Raw genomic sequence first — 25,654 nt, 5'->3', positions numbered from 1 at the left:
TAGAATTGGGTTAGCCCAAAAAGTCTGAGTTTTTCCATAAGATGTTACAGAAAAAACTAGGACGAGCTTTTGGGCTAACCCAATATTTTCAGTTCTGAGGGTCACAACTGAAGAGGGAGCATATCAGGAATGAGACGCACTGCTGCTGCTAAGTTGCTTCAGTCGTGTCCGACTCTGTGTGACCCCATAGACAGCAGCCCACCAGGCTCCCCGTCCCTGGGATTCTCCAGGCAAGAATACTGGAGTGGGTTGCCATTTCCTTCTCCAATGCATGAAAGTGAAAAGTGAAAGGGAAGTCGCTCAGTCGGGTCCGACTCCTAGCGACCCCATGGACTGCAGCCTACCAGGCTCCTCCGTCCGTGAGTACTGGAGTGGGGTGCCATTGTCTTCTCCCATGAGACGCACTAATATCATATTAATTGGGTTGTTGATCCTAGAAATGACTTGGGGAGTGTCATCACTGGCTACGGGCCAGATTCAAGGGATCACGCAGGCACCAGACTTCAAGGATCAGTTTCCCAAGGGCTGGGAAAGGGAAAAGGCGCCCTCCAGCTGAACGATCCGGTTGGTTTCGTGGACAAGAAGAGAGACAGCGAGCACTGTGTGGAGAATTCAGCTTTCAAGCCCAAACCAGAAAACACCAATCCATAAACGCAAACGCCCGTTCTGGAAAGTTCTCCCACCCTTCAGGTGGCGCAAAACCAGCGAGACCGGACCTATGCCCGCACCCCATCTATCGCGGGCGACACCAGCGCCTAGTGCGGGCTTTAGTGTCCCCACGGGTAACACAGGAATCTCAGGCCAGCCTCGCCCTGCGCATTGCGGCGGGGTGATGGGGCTCCGGGGAGAGAAGGCGCAGGGCGGCTGGCGAAGCGCGCCCCAGTCGGGGCCCGCGAGCCGCGCGAACTGGCCCGGCCTGCGCTGGTGACCGCGGAGCCTAGGGATGGAAGGGGAAGGGTGGGACTCGAGGAGGCCAGAACAGACATGAAAAGTAAAAACAAAAAAGCGCCACGTTACGGAGGAAGTGGGCAGCACACGTGGGACATTAAAGCTCCCACGACCAAACCCAAACCCTCAAAGGGCAGGCACGGACGGGGTTCGAACCCGCGATCTTCGGTTTACGAGACCGACGCCTTACCACTTGGCCACCGCGCCTGACAGCCGAGGGAGCGGTGGAAGCTCTCAGTGGAGGGGAGGCGGCGCAGGCGCGGGAGGGGCGGTGCCTCGCCCCCAGCTCCGCCCCCGGCCCCGCCGCCCGGCCCTCCCGATCCGCGGGCCCGGACCCGGCTCTCCGAGCTCCTGGGGCGCGCTGAGGGCGGAGACCGGGCGCCCCCGGTCCCCTGTCCTGCCCGCGGTGGGTTGCGAACCCGCAGCGCCAGCCAGCCCGGCTCCGCCCCGCCTCCGGCGCCCGCAGGGGCGCGGCGCCTGCGGAAAGGCCCGCGGGGGTATTCGAAAGAGGCGGCGGCGGCGGGCGGAGAGAAACCGAGACTGACGCCTACGGAGCCGAAGCGGGGACGGCGGCGGTGGCCGGCGAGCCAGGGCAGGGCGTCCGCGCTGGCGTCTCAGCCGGCTCCGCGCGCCGCCGTGTGACCTTGGCCGGGTCATTTCCACCCCACCAGCAAGATACTAGGGGCAGCGCGCGGGAGCCCAGACCGAGTGCACCGGGAACCGAGTGGGCTCGAAGGGCGGTGTAGGCACGGACGAGACTAGTCCCCGGAGAAAGATTCGGGGAGCCGCGAGGGATGGGGGCCGCACTGCAGGGAAGAAGGGAGGTGAACGAGCCTCCCTGACCCCGAGGGGCCGGTCACTAAGCAAAACCACCTTCGGTTGCTCTGGCCCTTCACTCCCCCGGCACGGGCCTCCTGTTGGAAACTCGGAGTAAACATCTGTTTAGACCCGGTGGCCTGGCCCAGAAGGGCAGATGTAGGCGCACATGGAGATGCCCCAGGGATCTTCCTGGGGACAGTGCTAGAATGACCTGAATGGAGGTGTCTGGTTGCCCGAAAGGAATAATTCAGATTCAAAGGAATCAGCATAGAAACAGCACAAAAGGACGTGTGATTTTCAGATGTAGAAAAGGCGTACCGTTTACTAACGCAAAGGGAAAGATACCAAGTAAAAATGAAAAACATTAGAAAAATAGAGAGGGGGAGACTGGAGTTAAGGAACCAAAGGGACTTTAATGTTTTGTTTCTATTGTGTGAAAGAGGCCAAAAAAAAAAAAAAAAAAAGCTGAGGATGGAGATATGAGTGTTTATTATGATACTGTAGGTTTTGTATTTTCTTTAAAAAGGAAGGAAAGGAATCTCCTGGTGGCCTAATGGTTAGGATTCCAGGCTTCCACTGCTGTTGGGCAGGGATTCCATCCCTGGTTAGGGAACTAAGATCCTGCAAACTCCCACAAAATAAATGACAAAGGAAAAAAAAAAGTAAAGGGACTTCCCTGGTGGTCCAGTGGTTAAGACTAGGTGCTTCCACCGCAGGGGGCATGGATTCTATCCTTGGGCGAGGAAATAAGATCCCATAAGTGGTGTGATAAATAAAAATGGAGAAAAAATTTTAAAAAGAAAAGAAACTCTGTCCCTCTGTCCTTGTTTGGCCTGTGGCCATAGGGTCTGTTGCAGAAGAGGTGAGTGGGGTGGATGGGGAAGAGGCACCCTGTTGTCCAGGGAGTGTACGGCCAACTGCCGGCCTCCACAGCGCCCAGCGCTCCTGCACAGGGTGTCACAGAAGGGGACGTAAGTCAGACCTGTCCACCACTGATGACCCCGCCACCTCCACCATCAAAGTCATTCTTGCTTATTTGTTGAACTTGTTAAAAAGTACAGCAAGTATAGTTTGGAGATTTGGGGATACTGAGAAAAGTTATGGGTTTCCCCTTATGGCTCAGCTGGTAAAGAATCCGTCTGCAGTGCGGGAGACCTGGGTTTGATCCCTGGGTTGGGAAGATCCCCTGCAGAAGGGAACGGCTACCCATTCCAGTATTCTGCCTTGGAGAATTCCATGGACAGAGGCTCCTGACAGGCTACAGTCCGTGGGGTCAGAGAAAAGCTGTAAAAATTACAAACATTTTAAAGTGTACAATTGTGTTAACTATAGGCTATGTGATATCTCTGGAACATTTTCATCTTGCAAAATGGAAACTATAAACACGGAGCAGCAGTTCCCCCATTTCTTCTCCCCCAGCCCCTGGCAACTACCATGGTGCTAAGAACTGAACTGCTTCCCACTGAAGAAAAAAAAAGAACTGAACTGCTCAGGGTACCTCATAGAAGTGGGATCATACGGTGTCTTTGTGACTGACTTCTTTGAGCATGAATAAGGTCCTCTAGGTTCATCCATGTTCATCTGCATATGACAGTTTCCTTCAAGGCTCAGTATTCCATTGTAAGTTTATCCATTCATCTGTCTTTGGACCTTTAGTTTACTCCTACCTCTTGGCTATTGTAAATAATGTTTCAGCGAAGAGGGCCGCTGTGTGCAAATATGTCAAGTCCTATGTTCCCTTTTGCCTCATTGCCGCTGAGAAAGCAACATGGGTCACCAGTAGCTCTACTGGAGCCATCTGAGAAAATTCCGGTCATGGTTCTCACTCTTGCTGGGTCTGATCCAGAAATATGGCCTCTATATGTGCCACCAGTGTTCCGCCAGTATGCAAAGGACATCAGCTTCATTAAGTTGGACTAATTGAACTTCCTTAAATGGACCATTCAGCACATCTACCTAATGCAGAAACGATACTAGCTCTTTGTGTATAAAAGTTTAAAAACTTAAAAAAAAAAAAAAGAGATCCTGTATTTAAAATATATACCCAGAAGTGGGAATGCTGGATCGTATGGTAACTATTTTTAATTTTTTGAGGCACCTCCAGTTGTCTGTAGTGGCTACGCAATTTTACAGTCCCGCCAACTCTGCACAAGGGTTCAAATGTCTCCATATCTGTGCCCATACTTGTTTTTATAGTGACCATCCTAAAAAGCGTGAGCTTGTACAATTTCATTGTGGTTAGATTTGTGTTTCCCTGATTAGTGATGGTGAGCATAGTTTCATAGACTTGTTGGCCATTTGTTCATCTTCTTTGGAGAAATGTTCAAATTCTTTGCTAACTTTTAAATCAGGTTATTGGGTTTATGGGGGGTTTTGCTTTCTCAGTTGTAGTTCTTTATATATTCTGGATGTTAACCTCTTGTCACATACATGGTTTGCAAACACTTTCTCCCATTCCTTAGCTCGCTTCTTCACCCTTGTTTCCTTCACTGTGCTGAAGTTTTCCGTGTGCTGTAGTCCCACTTGTCCATTTTTGCCCTTTTTTGGTGACATTAAGTAATCATTGCCAAATCAAATGTCCTGAAGCTTTCCCCCTTTTTCTCCTAAGAGTTATATCAACACAGGTCTTATTAGGTCTTTAGTCCATTTTGGCTTACTTTCTGCATATGGTTATAGTAAGCGCAAAACTTCATTCCTTTGCCTGTGGATATGCACTTTTCCCAGCACCGTTTGTCGAAAGGGGAAGATTTTCAAAAGCAAACAAAGGAGAATTCGAAAGGTCCGTAGTCTTACCACAAGAGAGAAGCACAGTGCCCGCGTTCTTGTATGTATAAAACACACAGTTCGTTTATTCTGAGATACATGTTTTTTTCCTCACTTTTTAACAAATTAGAAGTCAGTATGACAATTGATTACAATTAATGGAATCTTACAATTAGCAATTTTTAGTGGCACAAATTTTTACAATCAAATTTGATGAAATGCACTATATATGTAAAACAGGAGAGACAGACTCATTCACATTAGTGTATTTCATGGTGTCCTCACTTTTCTCACCATTGTAAGATGAGCACATCCTACGTCCTTAAAAGTGGATCATTTCATGGCTTGTAACAGGTGTACAACCCTGGGGCAGGATGTTAGAAGAAGCTGTGCGTCAGGGGAGGCTCGGAGGGGTGATATAGTAACTTTGCGCTTTCCACTCAATTTTGCTATGGACCTAAAACTGCTCTAAAAAAACTAGTCTATTTTTAAAATACCTTTAAAAAAAAAACAACCACTTTAAAAAGTAGTTAATCCTTGATCCTTTGTTCTGCTCCCTGCTATGCGTCAGGGCCAACCCTGAGCTGCCCTGGGGCTGCTCCTTGGAGGGGTCCCTGTGGGCCTGCCCAGGTCTCCTTCTCAGCTGGGTAGGCCCAGGAGCCTGACTTTTATTCTTCCAGGAATGAGCAGCCAAAAGAGCATGGCCTAACTTCTATTTCCTAAATGCATGTGTACCATTTTTAATAGAGAGCTTTGGCCTTGGGAAAGATGCTCAGAAGCTTGACTGCAAGGTGAGAGCTGGTTCCAGAACACCAGCTCCTAGCTGACCATCAGGTCATACCTGTTTCCATGTAATGCAGTCATAAAATCATCCAGTCATTCAACAAATCCTCACTGAGCACCTACGTGGGGCCAGACTCTGTTCTCAATGCTGGGGCTGTAGCAGTAAACTAAGCACCTCACATATCTGCCCTCACGAGCTTTTTTTTTTTTTTTTTTAAATATTTATTTATTTTTGGCTGCATTGGGTCACTGCTGTGAGTCAGCTTGAGGGCTTTAGAGCAGTGGCTCAATACTTGTGGTGTATGGGCTTAGTTGCCCCATGGGATCTTCCTGGGCCAGGAATCGAATCTGTGTTGCTTGCCTTGGCAGGCAGATTCTTAATTCTTAACCAGTGGACCACCAGGGAAGCCCGTGGAGCTTCTATTCTTAAATAAACAAAACATCCAATGGTGATAAGTACTAGGGAGAAAAATAAAGCAGAGAAGGAAGATAGGAAATTCTGGAGGTAGGAGGGAGAGCTGTAACTTTAAGTAAAGAGATGTAGGAGACTAAATTGTGGTGCTGGAGAAGACTCTTGAGAGTCCCTTGGACGGCAAGGATATCAAACCAGTCCATCCTAAAGGAAATTCAACCCTGAATATTCATTAAAAGGACTGATGTTGAAGTTCCAGTACTTTGGCCACCTGATGTGAAGAGACGACTCGTTAGGAAAGACCTTGATGCTGGGAAAGATTGAAGGCAAAAGGGGAAGGAGGCGGCAGAGGAAGAGATAGATAGCATCACTGACTCAATGAACATGAATTTGAGCAAACTCCAGGAGACAGTGGAGGACAGAGGAGCCCGGCGTGCTGCGGTCCTTGGGGTTGCAAAGAGCCAGACACAATTTAGCGACTGAGCAACAAAGGAGATTAAAAAACAAGCACAAATTCTTTGCTGCTTTTCATACCCGAAGGTAGGGTCTATTACCGCACCCTTAGGCTGCCCATCTGACCTGCGTTGACCAATAGAATGTGGTGAAATGACTGTGTGCAAGTTCTAAAGCTTAGGTCTCCAGAGACCCGACAACTTCTGCCTTCACTATCTTAGAAGTCCCGAGACCGCTGTGTAAGGAAGGCAGTCCAGCTATTCAAGGAGGAGAGGCCATGAGGCACCTCCCAGCCAGAAAGCCAGCATCACCTGCTGGACATGTCAGTGTGGCCACCTCAGACCACGCCCAGCTGACCCTTCAAACTGAAGGCAGTTGTGTGAGTGAATCCAGGCAGTCTGCAGAGGAACTGCTAGCCTACCCACAAAACGGGGAAAAGTAATAAATTGTCCTCTTACATTTTGAGGGGCGTTTGTTACATAGCCATACTAGTTCCTAGATATAGGAGGTTACGGACAAGTAAAACACTTTCTGGTTCTAGGTGTGTGGGCTGGAGGTTATTTGCATGGAGTAATCGAAACCTTTGTGATGCTAGATAAATCTGGCAGGGATCATACCCAGTGGCTCCTTAGAAGTTCTTTACTCTCAATTGTCTCATCCGCAAAATGGGAGCATTCGTTAACTATTAGCCACAGCCCCGCATTAATTAAGAATTGAACCACCTTATTCATTATTCGCTGCTAAAATAAGCAGCTCAGAGTCATAGCTAAAGGACTGCCAGGGACGTCCCCGAGACCTGGTATTTCATCCATCTGTTGCTCTGTGACCATTTTTTGAGGTGAGCGTGGGCCCAAAGGAGACCCGGTTCGTACTTCTCTGCCTACCTCTACGTTTTGAGGTAGCTTGACCCTTTTCCTGACACTTCCTATGCTCAGATTCACTGTCCCTTTGCCAGCATGAAAGCTCTAAATTAAGGCTGCTGTTAGCAGGAGAAAAAAATTTAACACAGCTTGAAAACTTTCTGGAGCGTGTATGACCACATGTGTAGATATTTAAATCAAGACTACTTTTCATACTCGGGGTTAGTTTTTTTCTTTCTTTCCCTTCTCACTGTGTAGACATTCACCTTCTCCTGACTCCACCACTCATTGGTAGAATCGTCCCTCATAACAAAACGCTTGCAGGTGTAATTTGAAGGGATGATGGGGGCTCACAGGTGAATCATGGAATAAATGAAAATCAGAAGCCTCCAAACAAGGTAGAAGCCTTAGTGAGCCCAGCCCTAAGCAGCTATAGCCCTTGGGACTTGTTTCCTTGAACACGATCCTGCAGTGATGGACAGTCAGGATTCTCCAGGGGGCTACTGGACCCTAAGACACCTTCCCAGTTGAGGTCAGAGCCCTGATGGACCAAGACATTCCCCAAGACGGCTCCTGTTTAGGTGGATATCTTTGGGGGAAAGATTGATCTCCTGGAGAGAAGCCTGGTTGAGCTGAAAATGCTCCAGCATTTTTATTTCTTTATTAAAAACTTTTATTTAAGCCTTTTATATTTACTTTGGCCACATCATGAAACATAGTTCCCTGACCTGGGATCAAATCCTACATTGGCAGCTCGCAGTCGTAGCCACGGGACTGCTAGGGAAGTTCCCAAGACTTGCTATTTCACGCATCTGTTGCTGTGTGACCAGCTACCTCAAAACGTAGAGGTAGGCAGAGAGGTACCAGGTGGGTCTCCTCTGTGCCCACACCCACCTCAAAAAAAACGGGAACATCTGGGGGCTCTCTAGGGGAACAAGCTGGATTGTTTCCTCTCCTAGCCTCCTTTAGCCACGACAGGCTCCAGCGCGGACCTTAACAACATTCCTCCGGCTCCCAACACCACAAGGGTAGGCGGAAGCCCTGGGCATCGCCTGACGCTGCTAGAGACCAGGAGAGTAACTTGTGGTCTGGGGGCGTGGCCTGCTGGACTGGATAAGCTGGGAAGGCTGAGTGAAGCCAGAGGGGACCAGTGGGGCTAGAAACGGGATGAGCGTCTCACGGGCTCCCCTGGACTGAGTGCTGCCAAAGGATATAGAAAATAGGCTCAAACTTCAGTGCCTTTGCCCTCTGGGTTGGGCCTTTCAGGAGCTCCTATATTATTATTTTTTTAACCCAGAGGCCTCACAAGTATCATAAAGCCCACATCAGAACTCAACATCAAAGTCAGACATTGGAGAGAAAGTCAGGGCTATACCAGGGACAGCAGGAGAGTGAGGGGGAGCTTCCTATATCCCCAACCCAGTCCCCTGGTAAGTTCCAGAAGGACTGGCTTGAAGCTGGCTCCAGGGTCCCTGGGCTCAGAGAGCCCACAACCTTGAGCCAGCGGGCTCGGGGCATCATTGACTCTTTAAGGCCACATTAAGGTGGAGCCCGGCCAACCAGGCTGACCCACGGCAGACTCACCATCCCTCCTGGGCCAAACAGGCTGCACAAGTTTCACCCCCACTCGCCATGCCAAGCACTCAGAACACCACTGAGCCCTGAGGAGACTCAGCCACATGAAAGAACTGCCTCCTCGTCACTGGCTCTTGTGGGCTAAACACAGCTTTAGGCACGGGGATGAGATAGGGGCAGGCCACAGGGGACAACTGTGGCCGAATCCCACTTCTCCACGGCTCAAAGGTCCAAGAGCCACCAAATGGACAGACCGACCCCGACTCGCCCCTCCCTGGGGGGCCCGGCTGACCACAGGTCTCGGGACTCCATTGTTGGGGGCACTGTGCCTCCTCTCCTGAGGGTCCCGAATCAGAGCCTTTTCCACCCTGGGTGTGGTTTAGTCATTTTCTGGAGATAGGTGGGCTGAGTGGACCCTCCCAGTACGACCATGAGAAGCCTTACTCCCTGACCACCCAAACCTGGTGATGCAAACTCCCCATCTCACACAGCACACACACACACACACACACAAAACCAGAACAAAATAAGTCAGGTCTTACCTGAGTCCATGCTGCCTGCGTCTCCTGTCCTCTCTCAGCAATCTAGGCCCCCTGCCGCTCTCTGGAACTCAGCTCTGTCCAGGCGGCCCCCAGCTAAAGACGCTTCTTAGTGGTTGCCAGGCACAGCCCTGACCTCTGACCTCTGCCCTGCTGGTTATTTGCATATGCTCTTGGTGTCCTTCCCAACCTCCTTCACCTGGCCATCTCCATCTTTTCCTCCTGAGAAATCATCCCCTGATTCATCAGATGATTTCCAGACGATGATGCAATGACTCTCAGCCCTAACTAAACACACTGGAATCTCCTAGGCTTTGGAAAAACCCGTGCCCAGGCCCACCCCTCACCAGGTGAATTTAAATCACTGGGCTGGGTCCCTATATCCACAGGGCTTCAAGTTCCTCCAGGTGATTCAAATATGCAACCAGGTTTGATAACCCCTTTCTAGAAGCTGCTCTGCCGTGAGCGTGGGGGGTGCGTCTGTCTTCCTTGCCCTACCCTCTGTCTGTCAGGTGCTGGTGGCTGATAAAACACTTGCTTAATGGATGATGAGACCCACCCTTGACCCACCACACTCTGAATGGCCTCAGCTGTGCCATTCCCCCAGCCCCACTCACCTCTCCACTCACCACCCAGCCACAGTGCCCTGAAAGGGCCAAGCTTTCCACAAGCCTCCTCCACGTGTGATTCCCAGATCCTGCCATCCTTCAGGGCTCTGCTGAAATGCCCTGTCCTCAGGGAAATTGTCCCTGAAGCTCACTAGCCTCCATCCCCCTGTCCCCAGCTCCCATCCCTGCCTTGACATTTTTTTCCTTGATACCTCTCATCACCCAAGTCACCTATGTCTCTCCTTCCCCGAAGAGGAAGAGTCTTTGCTTTTTGGTACCAAATCCCCAGGGCCTGGCACAAAACTTGTCACAGAGCTGGTGCTGGCAGATTAAGTCTGTTGGTTAAGTGATTTTGGAATCCAGGTATTTTTGGCCCTTCAGGAGACTTTATCCTGGGCCCAGAGGACTCTAAGAGGCCCTAAATTTGAGGGGATGGTGAGTTGATGGGATTCAAACCTTGAACAGGGAACAAGATCCCGTGTGCTGCAACTGAAGATCCTGTATGCCGCAACTAAGACTTGGGGCAACCAAAAAACAAAGCAGCAAAACCCGGATACATAGACGAAGACGGTCACACGACAACAGAGGGAGAGTGGAGTGATGTGGCCACAAGCCAAGGAGCACCAGGGACTGCTGGGAACCATCAGCCAGGAGAGGCATGGAGCAGACCCTCAGCTGGAGCCTCCAGGGGTGGCACGTTGGTAAAGAACCCACCTGCCAGTGAAGGAGGTGCGAGAGACGTGGGGTCAGTCTCTGGGTCGTGAACATCTCCTGGTGAACAGGGCAACTCCAGTGTTCTTGCTGGGAAATCCCATGGACAGAAGCGCCTGGCGGGCTACAGTCCAGAGAGTCACAAAGAGTTGGACATGACTGAGCAACTGGGTACACAGAGGAGCCTCTAGAAGGAACTAATCTTGCTGATACCCTGACCTCAGACTTCTGGCCTCTGCAACTGTGAGAAAATTAATTTCTGTTGTTTCAAACCCCTCCACTGGCTTGTGGTATATTTTTATAGCCACCCTGGAAAACTAATTTTGTAGAGGAGACATTCTGATTAGGAGCCTTTGGGGGGAAGAGGAGTTTTGCCTCCCAAATCCAGATTCTGATTCTGCAAGCACGTACTGGATCCCATCTGGTGACTGGACTCCTCAGGTAGGAACTGTTAACTTCCCTTGTTTTACAGATGCTGTTGCTGCTGCTAAGTCGCTTTGGTCCTGTTCGACTCTGTGCGACTCCATCTTTTACCGATGAGGCAACCGAAACTCAGATAAGTTGCTCAGTCACATGGAAGTCAGAGAGTGGGGGGTCTGATTTCAAGTGCAAGAATTTTTCCATGAACACAGAGTTGGTGCTTAATGGCCTAATTCTTGTGAAACAGCAGCATGTTGGGTTTAATACTGGGGTTCTCAGTGACACCCCCTGTCCCTGCCCTGGGTCCCAAGACCTCACGGTGCTTTCCTCTGCTTCCTTGACAACACTGAGTTCACCTTTTCAGGACTTCAGGTCTCAACACACACCCCAGGGTGCAAGAGGGTTACAGATTCTGTAAAGGTCAGCAGTTGCTTCTGGATGGCTGGGGTAGAGGGCAGAACCAGTCTCAAAAAAAAGTAATGGCACACTAAGAAGGAAGCTGTGTCTGAAACTGAGGTGTGGGTCCAGTGCTCAGGAATTGGAGACACCTGGCTGGCAGGAGAGGGCTCCTCAAAGGAGTTGGGAATAGAGTTGCCAGATAAAATATAGGAAGCCTACTTATATTTGAATTTCAGATAAACGATGAATAACAATATTGCTTGGGATGTACTTATACTGAAAAATTATCTCAAATTCAGATTTAACTGGATGTTCTGTATTTTGACTTGTAGTGTCTGGCAACCCTAGTTAGGAAAGGAAAGGCTGGTTAGGAGGATGGAGGGGAGTAAAGGTCTAGCACACACGACTTCCAGTGCTGGAAGATGACTTTGCTGTAAGCCCAGGAGGCCGTGTGAATCCACTGAATGGGGCACCGCCCACCCACAGGGGCAGACCCATGGCACCAGGGTCTCTGTGAGGGCCTGGGCCAACAACCTACCTCCAGAGGCTGGGCGCCTGTGAACCGGGTCGACACTTGGAATCGCATAACAACCAGGAGCAGACAAGGAGAGGGCAGGACTCTGGGGGTCTGGCTACTCACCTCCAGGGCTTGGCAGGACTCAGGCTGGCAGCCTGGTGTGCAACCAGGCTCAAGTGGAGGACATGGGCCTGGGACCCAGGAGAGGCACAGGAGGGGACACAGAGGGAGCTGGCACTAGGACCCAGCTAGTGACCAGAGCAACTTGAAACCCTGGGAGGCCCTGGCTGAGAAAGCGAACATGGCTGTCCAGAGGACAGTTTTCAAACTTCACCAGGGATGATGGGATCCTCATCTCCTCTCCCAGGGACAGCAGGCTCACAGGAGGGTCTGCAGGGTGAGCCCCTGCCCTGGAGAATGTTACCTGGTACCCTGGGTGAGGCCCGCTCTTCCTATGAGAGATTGGCCCCAGGAGTTCCGAGACCAGGCCTCCCCTCTTCCACCCTACCTCCCCCAGCAAAGAGACACCATCAAGTCAGGCAAGAAAAGCAAAGTGTTTATTTACATCTTGGTCTGTACACAAGAGTTCCCCAGGGAGCCTGCCTCTGCAAGCCTGCTCCTTTTTGGCCCAGAAGCAGGCGGGAGGCAGAGGGCTTGGGACCCTAGGACTCAGCCTTGGAGCCTCAACCCCCTCTCCCCACGCTGGGGCCTGGACGTGGAGGTCTCACCCCAGCCCCAGAGCTAAGCCTGCTTCTGGATGGAGGCTCCAGGGGCAGAAGACTCGGGTGAAATCCCACGATGCGTCAGAGGCACCTGACAACCCCCTGGATGAGCCTTCGTGTGCAGCTCATCCCTCTCGGCTCTGGAGACCCAGCGGAGAAAGTGGAAGGAGCTGGGCGCCTCAGTGACTCGAGGTCCTGACATCACCGGGGATTTAACGGCACCCGGGTCTGAGCACCTTGGGCGGAAGAGCTCGGCGGTTCTTAATGGCAGGCGGGGGACGCAACCCAAAGCCTCTTCCTTCTGCCCACTTGGGGTCTGAAGCTGTTCAGACAGCAGATGGCGGTGGCCCTGAACCCAGGCCTGGTTTCAAGCCCTGGGAGCCATGCAGCTGGAGCTTCTTCTGGGGGGCCCGGGTGCATCCCCCCAGGAGCCCAGAGTGGCTGCAGACCCATGACAGTCACTGCCAGGCCAACGCCCCGGCTGAGAAAGGTGTGCTCTGCTAGCTACAGGTACTGACACCGACCTGGGGAGGGCTTTGTGGCAGAAGCTGCTTTGCACACAGCCTTTTCTAGTGTGCAGGGTTCCTAAAGAGCGGCAGGCTGGGTGAGGCGCTGAGTGGGCCCAGGACCCCCGCACTAGGGACCGGAATGAAACATCTGTCCCAGGTTAGCGAGTCTGAGTGGCTGAGCAGGTGGAGGGCCTGGGGACGGCGTGCGAGGGGTCAGCCTCGTGTGGCGGAGGCGCGTGGACACAGAGGGGTTGCTTTGTATGCTTTACAGGGCTCGGGCAGAGGCCAGGGTAACTGAGAGGATGCAGAAAAGGGGGCAGGGGAAACGTGGGAACCCCTGTACAGGGTGATGGGGGGCGGGGGGAGAGAAGGCACAAAGACAACGGCCCCAAACCATGCAGACAAAACACAGCCTGTGCAGCACAGCAAAGCCGAGGGCCCAGAGGAAGCCTGCCTCCCGAGGTTGCAGTGCCTAGACCCCCCGACAGGTGGCCCCGGGGTGCCCAGCTTAGCCACCCCCGGCTGGTGGCGCCGGGTGGACGGCCCTCCTTTACGGTCACAATGAAAACAAAGAAACCTACGATGTCGGAGCACCAACGTCACATGACATCGAGCTTCGAAGGGTCTATGCTTTTAGAAACAGACCTTTCTAGAAGGCAGCCTGTTTCCCCAAGAAAGAGGAACGTGGCAGAAGGGCGGCCGGCCCATGGCTCCGGCCCCTCGTGCTCCCTGCCTGCTCGTGGGCCCGCTCAGAATGGGCTGGGAGGGTCTGGAGATCCTTCAGGTCAGCAGAGGGAAGGGACTTGCTCTAAGTCACCCAGGTGGCCCCTCACCAGCCTGAAGCATCACAGGAGAGGGGCTGCCCGAAGAAAGATCTGAAGTTCTGCACTGCCCCCTCCTCAGTCTACAATCCACCTCAGCCCTTAGGAGAGTCACTGTAGATCTGCCAGGCGAACAAAGTCATTGCCTGGGCACCGCAACCATCCCGACACATCCCCTGCTCCGATCGCGTCTATAATTAGCTTTTAGGTTTAAATCTGCTAATGCATTAAACCCACACACCTATGCAGCACAAAAAAAAGGACTTAATTTCTCCCCGGTCCACCAGGCCCCACTGGGTCCTGCGGGTCTTTTCCCTGCTACTAAGTCCCTCTTTGGAACAAAAGAGCCTGCCTTCCTGACCCCCAGAACCTGGCTGGGCCAGTTCAGCAGACTAGAGCCTGGAGCCTCCAGGGCTGGGGAGGGATGCTGGTGTGGTAACCTTTATCCACCCAATCTGAAAACAGATCAGAAAGTGGGAATCCCCTTGGACTCAGCTATGACAGTAGGTAGCTGCTATTTCTGAGGCTGCTTTCAGCAGCCCCCACCCCCCCCAACTCTGTTCTACTCTCACTTTAATCACTGGGTCTCTGACTGATACATCCCAACACCTGCCACCCACCGACTCCACGAGCAACAGGCAGAGACCAAACTGTCCACTCAGGTTTGCTAACCCCTAGGCTGGTGGCTCAGCCGGTGAAGAATCGCCTGCAGTGTGGGAGACCTGGGTTCAATCTCTGGGTTGGGAAGATCCCCTGGAGAAGGGGAGAATTCCATGGATTATATAGTCCATGGGGTCCCAAGGAATCGGGTGACTTTCGCTTTCCAGGCTCCTGAGAACAGCTGGATCTACCCACTCCTGAAGGCATCTGGCCTCCCCTCCTGGGTATGAGAGGGTCTGCTAACATCTCACCATCTGACATCATTAAAGGAAAAGCCACCAACGTCTCAGCAGGGGAATTCAATGTTACCTAGCACCTAGGTTATCAAGCCCAACAGAGGTTTTCTCTGCCTCTGGCCAACCGCCTCCTAGAAGTCCCAACCTTGGCTGGACATTACCATCACCTGGGGAGCTCTCTGAACAGCTAGGTGCCTGGGCCATACCCACACCAAGTGAATCCAAATCTCTGGAGGCCCAGGCAGCAGCATTTTAAAAAAATCTCCCTAGTGCACAGCCCAAGTTGAGAACCACTGTTACTATTTCAGGTCTGGGTACTTCGGGAGGTTGTCAAACTCTGTCTTTTTAATGGGTCAGAAATAGGAGTTTACAGATAAAGGATAATTTCTCTTTGACAATTCGTAAAGAATCTGCAAATTTAAAATAACTTATCTAACTCTGGCAATTCAAAGTTAACTTGTTTTTAAGACATTGACTTGCTGGTTCAACGAATTTTGTTGGGGCTCTGATTAAATGTGAGGGCTGCCCAGGGTCGTGTCAAATGTGAACCTGCAGCAGAACCCCCTCCCCACACCCTGAAACAACCTCTAAAACCTGCAGACAAGTCATTGGTAATCCCTACTTGGTAGAATTGCCAGGCTTAGCATAAATGAAACCCACCCGGGGCACCCAGTTGAATTATAATCACCTGGGGAATTTAAGCTCCAATGATGCCTGCGCTGCACCCCACATCAATGGAATCAGAACCTCTGGGGATAGGGCCGTTACCAGAATTTTAAAAATGTCTTCATTTTAAATATATCCCAAATATTGTATGGAACACCTACTGAAAATTATGTTTTGCCTGAAATTCACATTTCACGGGGCATCCTGTATATTCTCTCCAGCAGCCCCACCACCAAGACCCTGTTCTAGAACCTGCACAGGGGCTGTGGCTTGGAACCCCTGTGGCATCGCCCCCTCTCAGGCTAAAAAGCTACAGGATCTGAACAAGCCTGTTGGATGTATTATGGCTGAAGAAGGGTGGATTTAACTTGTGCATGTGTTAAATGGAACTCAGCCTCAATTTAAAGTCAGCCCGGTTCTCAGACCAGGTCGGGAGGGGCTTTCGGACCAGAGCTTCCTGGGGGAGTCGGCTCGCGTGGCGCCCCCTTCAGGCTGACAGCTTTCTCCACCCGCTTTCCCCTGGGTGGAGACTCCTTGCCACATTCTGACTGTTACAAACTCAGGCCTCTGCGGCCTCCCCTGGAATTCCACATCAGTGCGGCTAAAGAGCATATACACCGTCACCCATAAAATGCTCCTCCCCCAGGGCGAGCCCCACCCCCACGGGCCAGGACCCGGATCTGGCTGGGCTCTCTGCAGGATGCCTTCTCATATAAAACCCAGACCCAAGCCGCAGTGTGAGTCATCAGCTTTCCGGTCTTCATTCATGCCATTCCTTCCTCTTAGCAAATTCTCAAGAGACCCACTCCCCATGCCTTCCTTCCACTGCCCTGGGGGCCCCAAGGAGACCAGCGTCCTGAGGGGTCGAGAGACTCCCAGGAGACTGACCCCCACCCCCCACTCCACCCCCGCTCCCCCCCTCCTCTTCCTGGTGCGGGTGGCCCCAAAGTCCTGGGATCAGATCCATGCACAGGCTTCAACAGAAGTCACAAAATCCAACAAGAGTGACTGGAACTGGATGAAGACCAGTCCTGGCTGAAGCCCTGCTGTCAGTGGGAACACACCCGAGTCCCCAAGTCCCTGCTTACCCTCCCAGCCCTCTCTCCTCTGCACACACGTGTCCCCAACGTGCCATGCCGGAGCCTTCTCTTTCATACAAGTGCTGAAGGAAACAAACGGCAGTGGTGGGTTGCGGGGGGGGGGGGGGCGGGGGGCGCGGATGTTGGAAATAAGACCATGTGCATTTATCTGTATTTGGATTAAGGATACGGTTCACAAGCCACTCAAAATTGAGACAAACTGGAAAACTCAAAGAAGAGTACCATATCTGCTCCGAGCTGCCTAGAACAAAAGATCACGTGAACGATCCAGAGGGTGAATTTCCAGTGTCACCAGGCTGATCTGTACCTTTGAAACAGAACTGGGAGTCTGCACTGACTTATGGTTTCTGTTGCGGTTCAGGAATAGCCATGGCCTGGTCATAGCTATGTATTTTGACCTTTTTGTCCCCTTCCCTGATGGCTCAGAGGGTAAAGCGTCTGTCTGCAATGCAGGAGACCCGGGTTCAATCCCTGGGTCGGGAAGATCCCCAGGAGAAGGTAATGGCAACACACTCCAGTACTAGCCTGGAAAATCCCATGGACAGAGGAGCCTGGTAGGCTACAGTCCATGGGGTCACAAAGAGCTAGACACCACTGAGTGACTTCACTTTCACTTTGTTCCCTTAAAATCTGTAACTGGGCTTCCCAAGTGGCTCAGTGGTAAAAGAATCTGCCTGCCGAGGCAGGATCATGGATTTGATCCCTGGGTCAGGAAGATGCCCTGGAGGAGGAAATAACAACCCACTCCAGTATTCTTGCCTGGAGAATCCCATGGACAGAGGAGCCTGGTGGGCTATAGTCCTTGGGGTTGCAAGGAGTTGGACACAACTTAGTGACTAAACCACCACCCACCACCAGCAGCATGGAAGACTAAGATTTCCCTGCAACTTCCCCAACTGTGTCTCTCACACCAGCACAGCTGAGACCCAAATACAGGCGTGTTTCTAGAGGCTGGGACAGAGGGGCCTCACTGTCCAGCAGAGCCAAACCCAGAGCATGGATTCTGAAAACCCAAACCTAAGGCCGTGACCAGGGACAGGTGAGCAAGGCCCACTCCCAGCCCTTGGGAGCTGTTGAGAGGGTCCATCCACGCCTCTCTCCTACAAGGCAGCCCCTGGAAAGGAGGCTGACAAGGACGTGACCGTGTCTGGCTGCCCAATGTCAGTGTGTGCCCTAGACTGTTCCCATCCCCTTCCCTTTTCTTTGAATCCTTCATTTACACCCAAGTGAATGCCGCTTGTTTTTCATGGTCTTAAAAAAAATAACCAAGACAGAAAAGGAGAGGTAGGTGAGCAGGGATGGGCAGGTTTACGGAGAACTCTCAAAATGCCAAGAACCCTTAGGATGATGGCTGCCCCCCACCCCCAACCCTCTGCACCTCCAGCTCCTCTGCAAGCCTGAGTCCTTTGGATACACTGTGCACAAGCCTCACAGGGGGCTGCTGGATGCAGGAAGGGCTTGTGAGGACCCCCGACATGCCCCCCTCCCCTTCTCTCTGAACTCAAGCACCTAGGCCTGAAAGGTGGCCGAGGAGGCTGGTGAGGCATTCAAGCTCCTGGAAAAGGTCGTCACTTTGCCCCAGCTCCCAGGGGGAAACAGGGATGGGGGTCAAAGAGCCTGTTGCACTAGAATGCTTTTCAATCCTTGTCCCCAGAGGTAGAATCATTTTGTCCAGTATCTGAAACGCAAGCTTCTTCTAGCTCTCGTCATTACAGTAACTCCTAATGGCTGACCTCGCCCCTGCCCACCTCCATGACCCTCTGCCCCTCGCAAAGGGACCGCAAAACACAAGGACAGCTGACGGCGCAGATGGCGCCACGGCTGCTGCCCAGGCTCACGCTCTGCTGTGTGCACAGCCTCCCCACATACACACCAGTACACGTTACACAGCGGTGCCCAGAGACACATTTACAGTGTGCGTGGGAGGCCCGGCCAGGGCCGCATCTTCGGGCGGGGCTCTGCCCCTGAATCCTGGGGTCTGGGGGTCCTGCGGCTGCTCTGCAGCCAGACGCCCTTGTCTCAGTGTTTGATCTCGAGGATGGAGGGGTTGTGGTCCAGGATGGCTAGGATGATCTTGTCCATGTACTGCCTCAGCCGGAAGTTGATCTCCTCCTGCTCCTTGAGGGCTTCCATGAGCTGGAGGGAACGAGAAAGCAAGGTCAGAGGCCAGGTGGGGGGCCGGGCTGTGGGCAGAGCCAGTGTTCCAGCAAAACAAGCCTCGGAGCCCAGGCAGGGGGAAAGGTGCAGAGGCGCAGGCCACACCCCCAGAGAGGCCTGGATCACTGGCCTGTTGGGGGGGCCCAGATGTGTGCGATGTTGCTGATAAAGGCAGAGAATGCTGGCCAGAGGCATTTATAATCAGGAGTGACACCCAATATCCCAAGACCCTAAGACCACCCACTGTTTCCTCTCGCCACCCCCAGTCCTGCCGCTATCCTTCTCCAGGTCGACTCCTGCCGTGTCCATGGGATGCACCTCTGCCCGCAGGCTGGAGGCTGGTGCCCGGCTCATGTGGGCACTCCTCAAGGCCAGGGGCCAGCTCCTGGCTGTGTGTCCCCAGCACAGGGTAAAGGGGTTTGGTGACTTGTGCTGAAATCTAACCTGGGTATCTCGGAGGCCTGATCTTTCATAACCATACCCCACAGTGGGGCAGAAAGAGTGGGCTTTGGTGCTAGGGACTTGGGTTCCTCTCTCTCTATAAGCTGGGTGATCTTGGGTGATCCTGGTCTCCCGATCTGTGACATGGAAGTGTTCAGAAAGCCTTCGCATTCTCAGAAGATTAAATGAAGACATACTGCAAGCAGGTGCCCCCCAAAACGCTAATATCCTTCTCCTGCTGGCTTGGGTCCAGGAGACATCCGGCATCCCCTGGATCACACACTGATGACATCAACGGGCCATTCTGGCACAGTCCTGACTGAGCGAACTCAAACTCTGCTCTGCTCCCAACCCCACTCTCCTCCCACCACATATAGGAAATCGGAGCAGGTTTAACTCTGCCTCCTCTCACTGCTCTGCCACATCACTCGGGGTCTTTGCAGATGGGGACTCCCAGGGAGCCAGGCCCTGGCCTGCTTTTCCTGCCCCGGGGCAGGACTCACGGGTGAGGGGCCAGGCTCCACGGCGAGAGCGTGTGGGCATGTTACCTCATCGCGAGAGGCTGTATCTATTTCCGCTGCCAGGGACTGGGCTTTGGTCTGGGTGGCAAAGAGGTTCTTGGCTTCGTAGAGGCTGAGGCTCAAGATTTGTCCATTCAAGTCATCATTCTGATCTCGCAGCTTGTGATTCTCCTGCAGAGGGGGACACAGGCAACTCTGACTCCCACCGGGACCCGCTTCTCTGCATCCATGGCCTCCTGACCACCCCCCAGGGTGTGCGTCACTGGCCAGTTCAGGATTCCCACAGATGACCTGGCCTCTGCTGGGTTCCAGGGCGAGGAGGGCTGGGTCCTGAGGGGGTTTGGAGTCCTGAGGAGGAGTTATAGCCTTGCTCAGGGAGCCAAGTTTCCAGGGAGGAGCTTGACTCCAGACCACCCCTTCTTCCCTGGGGGTGGGTGAGCCGGAAGAGGGGCCCTGGAGGACACTGCCCACTCAGTGGCTCCTTCACCAACACTGGCCCTTAGTGAGAGAAAGTGATGCTCTGGGTCCCTGGGGTGGCAGGTCAGCTCGTCTCCTTGGCTCCTCCTGCAGTCGGGCTCAGGAATCCTGCTCTGGGGAGTTCTTTCCAGGGTACCTCGGCTCCTGTGTGCCTCCTGCCCAGACCCAGCTCACCAGCCCCATGCTCTAGCTTTTGCCTCTACCTGCTCACATCTGGGACCCCGGGCGCCCCCTTGTGGCTGAGAAAGGCTGGGGTTTAGGACTGCTGTGGGATGGGGACCTTTGGCAACTGCCCCACAGGGGTAATTTATTCTGCAGGGTCTGTAGGCACCCTCAGGCCCCCGTTGGGTCACTGCCCCTCCTGAGCCCGCTTCCCCCACCCCCAAGGGCTGCCCAGTCACGGGAGAGCATCCAGGAACCCTCTAAAATGGACTCTTGGGCTCGGGGTGGGAGACACTGATGTGTAGCTGGGTGAGGTTTCCTTCTCCCACGTGCCCAGGACAGAAGACTGGTGTCTGTTTCCCGTCATGGATGCTGAGCAAAGACCGACCCTGGGGTTTCCACCCACCTCGCCTGAGCTGTGAGACGGGGCCGAGCGGGCCTGATGATCAAGATGTCGGGGGAAGCAGGCAGTTACAAGGGGAAAGGAGGCGCTCCAACGTTCAGCCCCGCACAGGAGACACACCCCGAGGGGACCCGGACACCTCGTGCCCTGGGATGGGGGCTCCCGGGGCCTACCTGCTTGAGCCGCTTGACCTCGTGCTCCAACTCGACCTCTCGGGCCCTGGCGTTGAACTCGCCGAGGCTGGAGGACGAGCTGCGGCCCCTGCCCGGCCGCTCGCAGTCCAGCTTGTACATCTGCAGGTGCTCCAGCTCCTTCCGCAAGTCCTCGATGAGCTGCGGGGGAAAGAGGCCTTTTGGCAGGAGCATGGATGCGGGGGGGGGGTGGGGGTGGGGGGGGTGCCCGCCCTGGAGCCCACCAACCCACCTCCTGTGTTGCCTCCCGCTCCTTCTGGAACTCGAGGCGGTTGTGCCGCAGCTTGTCCATCATGCGCTTGTACAGGTCCATCTCATCCTTGAGCCGCAGGCTGGTGTCCTCCAGCCGGTCTGACATGCGCTGCCGCTCCTGCAGCCAGGGAGACCGGGACAGGGGGAGAGTTCCCAGGGGGCCCGCTGCGCCCTGGGAGGCTTTGCTGGGGGCCTGGGGCAGCCACCTCGACAAACAGGCAATCAGACCAGCCCACAGGACAGAGCCCTCCAAGGCACAAATTAAAGAAACAGCTAGACCCCTAATTCTAGAGCTGCAATAAGAAAAGCCTCAGGTCTCCACAGTCCTTCAATGATGCCACGTGGAATTTGAATAGAAGGTAAGAGTCCAAACAGAATCTGGCCTCTTTCTCCTTATTTTCCCCCATAATACAGAGAAACGTATTCACTGTACAACATTTGGAAAATCAGAAATATGCAAAGACAAACTATTTGTATTTTGTTCCCTTTTTTTTTTTGGCTAGGGCAATGAGAATTTCAGAAACTAGAAACCGAAAGGCCAGCGATAGCCAACACGGCCTCTCTGTGGATTCAGCTCAAGATCCAAGTCTGAGCAATGCCTGAACCTAACACTCACCTCATCCAGCTTCTCTGTTTGTGACTTGAGCCGAGTCACCGTTGTTCTAAGCTCGGTGTTTTCTTCCTCTAATTGGTGCACCCTGGGGAAAGGAGGACAAGAATGTCAAAAATGGAGATTATCTCACAGTCTGACAGTCTGTAGCAATTCCCAGCTCCCTAGAGGAAGGAAGATATCAGAAAATGAGAGAGAGAGAGAGAATATGAATAATTGTTCCAAATGATAGTATGGCTTTGAGCTCCCTGTCATCCAAGGCAAAATGATAAAGATCCTGAATTATTATCATCTTTGAATAAAAGGAAAAACTCACTTGGGAATGAATAAGAGCACGGGGTTCTTTGTACATACATGCTTGGGGCCTGAAACACCCCACGGAGGGAGAGGCAACAGTGGTATTTTTCAGCTAAATGGAGAGTCCTCCTGCGGTGTCCATGGCAGGGCCCTCCTGTGAGGATCCACAGTTTGAAGGCAACGAACGCACCATACTTGGTTTTCGCTCTCCCCTGGGGCTCTTCCCTTGGCGTGTTCTCTGACGCCCACGGGCAGTGGTTCTGACCCTCTAACCCTCTGTGTTAGTGTTCACAAGGGGGTGTCCAGGTCAATTTTACGTGACCCAAAAAGAGGGGCTGGTGAGCTGGGCCATCAGCCAGTGGCCCTGGGATGGTGCTGGGCCATTCCCAGCAGGACGTTCCCTCTCCTTCCCACTGTCGCATCCTCCTTGGATGGAGGGCTCCTTGGCCCCAGCTGTCCACTGGGCTCCCCAGGAGAAAAAACCCCCTCTCCAGGGCTTGAGGGGAACTCAGACCTGCCCCCACCTACCTGAGGAGGCCGCCTCGCATGAGGCACAGAGCACCTGAGGGAACAGTGCCCCTTGGAGTCAGGCAAAGGGCCGGCCTCCTGGGCTCTGGCTTCGCCCAGGCCCGCACACCCACCTGCATCCCAGCCACCTCTCAGCCAGCCGACTGGCCGGCTGTCAGGGGCAGGCAGAGAACGTGATGTTCAATGAGGGACCAGGCTCATTAAGAAACAGGTGCAAAACAACAGCTTCTAGAACATGAGTGGACAATTAAGGGAAATTGGGGGGGGGGCGGGGTGTCTCTGATTGCATGGAGGTTTGGCCCGCCCAGTCCCCTTTGGGCCTGCTTGACCCTGCCAGCCTGGGGTGGGAGGTGGTCTTGGCAGACTCGCCAAGGCTCAGCTCAGAGCCTGGGGCAGCAAGGGGCCTGAGGAGAAGGGGTACAGCCATCCACTATGTCAGGGGCCCAGGAGGGCCTCTGGCCTGAGTCGGGGGGGAGGGCCCTGGACATCCTCAGAGTCCCCACCTAGGTGGAGTGGTCAGCTGTGCCACAGCCCGTCTGCCTTACTGCTCACTCTACAGCGAGGCTGATGGATGGATATTGAGGCCCAGGAACAGACAGAGGACGTCCAACGTCACAGAGCTAGTGGGTGACCACGCCAGGCCCCCAGGTCGTCCTCCCCTGCCTGCCTCCGGTGCAAACAGCTGTGGCCCAGGCCCAGGGGCAGCCCTGCGCAGCCTCTGCTCCCGGGTCGCCGGGTCAGGGCGCCCTAGTGTTCAGGGGCGGGGAGAACCCAACAGCAGGGGGCGCTCCAAGCCTGGACAGCAGACCCAGCCCAGGACTCAGGGCAAGACCTGTGTGTGTGCACACTCCCTTAACCTATTCTGATAGATAAAGCATCACTTCCAGTTGGACCTACTATGAAAAATGTTACTTTGAACATTCTTTTACCTGCTTCCTAGAGAACACGCCCAGGCGTTCAGGTATCAAAAGGAGAACTGTTAGGACCAGAGGCCTCCCCGTGGGCTCAGGTTTCCCTTCTAAATAATGGGACTGCATCTGCCCACAGAGGCATCAGTGGGACCCACCTGGTGGTGAGCAGCTCGATCTCCGTGCTGCGCTCCCGCTCCAGCTTGCTGTAGGCCTCGCGGTGGCGCCTCGCCTCCTCCTCCAGGGCCTGCTCGGCCGTGGTCTCCTGATCCTTCACCATCTCCTCCAGCTCGTGCACCCTGCGGAGAGGCGTGTGGGCCCCAGTGCAGGGCCAGCTCTCGTGGCCTCACTCCCCTCCCCTCAACCTAGGCTGAGACCAAGGGGAGCCCTGGACCCCACGTCACCGACACCCCAACTGTGGGCTGGCACCTCTACTGACAGATGAACAGGGGACCCCGCAGAAGCTAAGGAGAGGCGGGCCAACCACCCACGCCACCAAGGGGCGGTGCTGGCAGTCAGTCCAGAGGGGAGAAGCGGGTCTCCTAGGGTGGCACGGAGAGGGCCGGCCTCACCGCAGCTGGATCAAACAGCCCGGAGGCCTCGCCTCCTCTTTTCAATCCCTCCCTTCCAGGACGGGATGCCTCTGATCAACAGTTCAGCTCACTGGGCACCTTGACTGCAAACATGGGCACGTCCTGGCTGGTGGTGAGCACGCCAGAGCTGGAGAAGGCCTGGCACCACTGTGGACCTTCTAACCCTGTGACTGGTGACCAGGATGGTGTACCACTCCAGGACATGACCCTCTGTGAGGCTGACCCCCTGGGCTGCACAGGAGGACCCGTCTTTGAGTCCTCTAAGATTGCAGACCAGACCCTGGGTGGGGATCAGTTTACCAAGTTTCAGGAGGCTTATACTCTTCACGCACCACCTCATCAAGTTGTGTTCAGTGGGCCTGTCGGGGGGAGGGCACAGCAATGCCTGGACCCCTCCCACAGGGGGCAGGTGTGAGCCCGACTCCCACCAGCCTCTCCCTCCGTAAAGCTTGTTGTCCCCTGGAACAGAGCCAGGCTCTCATTGTTGCAGGACAGAGACAGGAAATGGGTCTCAACTTCCACCTTTGACCCGAGCTGGGGCTGCAGACCTGGAGGGCCGAGGCCAAGCTCTGTCTTCCTGTCCCCCACAGACCTGTCCCCCTGGGCGCCCAACACGGGCAGGGCCCACCGCAAGGTGCCGACAGGTCACAGGCCCGCTGAGCTAGAAGGACATGCAGGTCACCCCCGCCCCGACCTCCCCCGGGGCCGTCGCAGCCGAGGCCGGCCTGACCTGTGCACCAGCTGTGTGTTCTCCTGCTTCAGCTTGCTCTTCAGGTCCCCGTTGGTGAGGCTGTCGTTCTCCAGCTCTGTCACCTTTTTTTCCAGGAAGCTCACCTACCATAAGGGGGTGGTGGAGAAAGCCTTCGAGTCCACGGGACAGAGAACCTAACCATGGTGGGATGGAGGCCAGGACCCCCACTGGTGTGTGAAGAGGAGTCATGTTGGGGTGGGGATGGGATGGATGTGTCCAGGTGGTCGGGGCTGCCTACCCCCAACTCCTGGGTCTTCCACGGCCCCAGGCAGTAGCTCGGAGCACCCCACCCCCACCCCCGGGGGCACGTGCGGCGAGTCTGCCCACGCCCGCCCTGGCGCACCTTCTCCGTGATATCGTTGTCACAGGAGTCGATGCTGTCCCGGAACAGGTCCTCGGTGCTGCCGTTGCTGCTGCTAAAGTTGCTGCTGTGCATGAGCTGCCTGGGGGCGGTAGGGGGGAAATGCATGTCTGTGCATGAGCTGCCTGGTGGGGAGGGGGAGGCCTGTCCCGCTGCAGGGGCCTTGGGGAGACTGGGGTTCAGACTCAGCCTATGGGCTGGGGGAGCACCCCAGACCGCTGGGAGAGTACCAGGAACGCCCTCTGAGGAGGCTGCCCTCCCTCAGTCAGGGGAGCAGAGTGGCCTGACCCCTGACCTCAAGAGATCGCTTTGCCCAGAGAATAGCAGACAAGCTGCAATGGCCCTCCTGAGCCCCGGCAGACGTGGTCAGTCCATCAGGGACTTTCCTCCTGCTCCCTGTGCTCACTGGGGGTCCAGCTAAGAGGTGACATGGGACCCAGCTAGTGGAGGCACCCTCCCCCAGCCCCACCTCCTGACCCCC

The 25,654-nt window shown here is 54.2% G+C and overlaps 1 protein-coding gene, 1 non-coding gene and 1 pseudogene across 2 annotated transcripts in view; 1 reads left to right on the top strand and 2 right to left on the bottom strand.

Annotated features, from left to right (window-relative positions):
* Positions 1 to 1,083: 1,083 nt before the first annotated feature.
* TRNAT-CGU lies at positions 1,084 to 1,155 on the bottom strand. The gene has a single exon. It is a non-coding gene; the product is annotated as a tRNA-Thr (tRNA).
* A 2,380-nt stretch (positions 1,156 to 3,535) lies between these two features.
* On the top strand, positions 3,536 to 3,718 carry LOC120866325 (annotated as a pseudogene).
* A 14,032-nt stretch (positions 3,719 to 17,750) lies between these two features.
* RAB11FIP4 (RAB11 family interacting protein 4) overlaps positions 17,751 to 25,654 on the bottom strand; it is a 73,328-nt gene continuing 65,424 nt past the window's right edge. Inside the window, exons 7-14 of the mRNA XM_040243988.1 lie at positions 25,156 to 25,255; positions 24,792 to 24,895; positions 23,627 to 23,767; positions 21,742 to 21,823; positions 21,106 to 21,243; positions 20,856 to 21,014; positions 19,668 to 19,811; positions 17,751 to 18,657 (exon numbers count right to left, since the gene is read on the bottom strand). Coding sequence (XP_040099922.1) covers positions 18,541 to 18,657; positions 19,668 to 19,811; positions 20,856 to 21,014; positions 21,106 to 21,243; positions 21,742 to 21,823; positions 23,627 to 23,767; positions 24,792 to 24,895; positions 25,156 to 25,255 — 985 coding nt within the window. The 3' untranslated portion in view covers positions 17,751 to 18,540. The remainder of the gene's footprint in view (positions 18,658 to 19,667; positions 19,812 to 20,855; positions 21,015 to 21,105; positions 21,244 to 21,741; positions 21,824 to 23,626; positions 23,768 to 24,791; positions 24,896 to 25,155; positions 25,256 to 25,654) is intronic.

This window comes from Oryx dammah, unplaced genomic scaffold (assembly GCF_014754425.2).
Source record: "Oryx dammah isolate SB20612 unplaced genomic scaffold, SCBI_Odam_1.1 HiC_scaffold_8, whole genome shotgun sequence".
NCBI classification, from domain to species: Eukaryota; Metazoa; Chordata; class Mammalia; order Artiodactyla; family Bovidae; genus Oryx; species Oryx dammah.
This window is presented reverse-complemented; position numbering and strand designations above follow the sequence as displayed.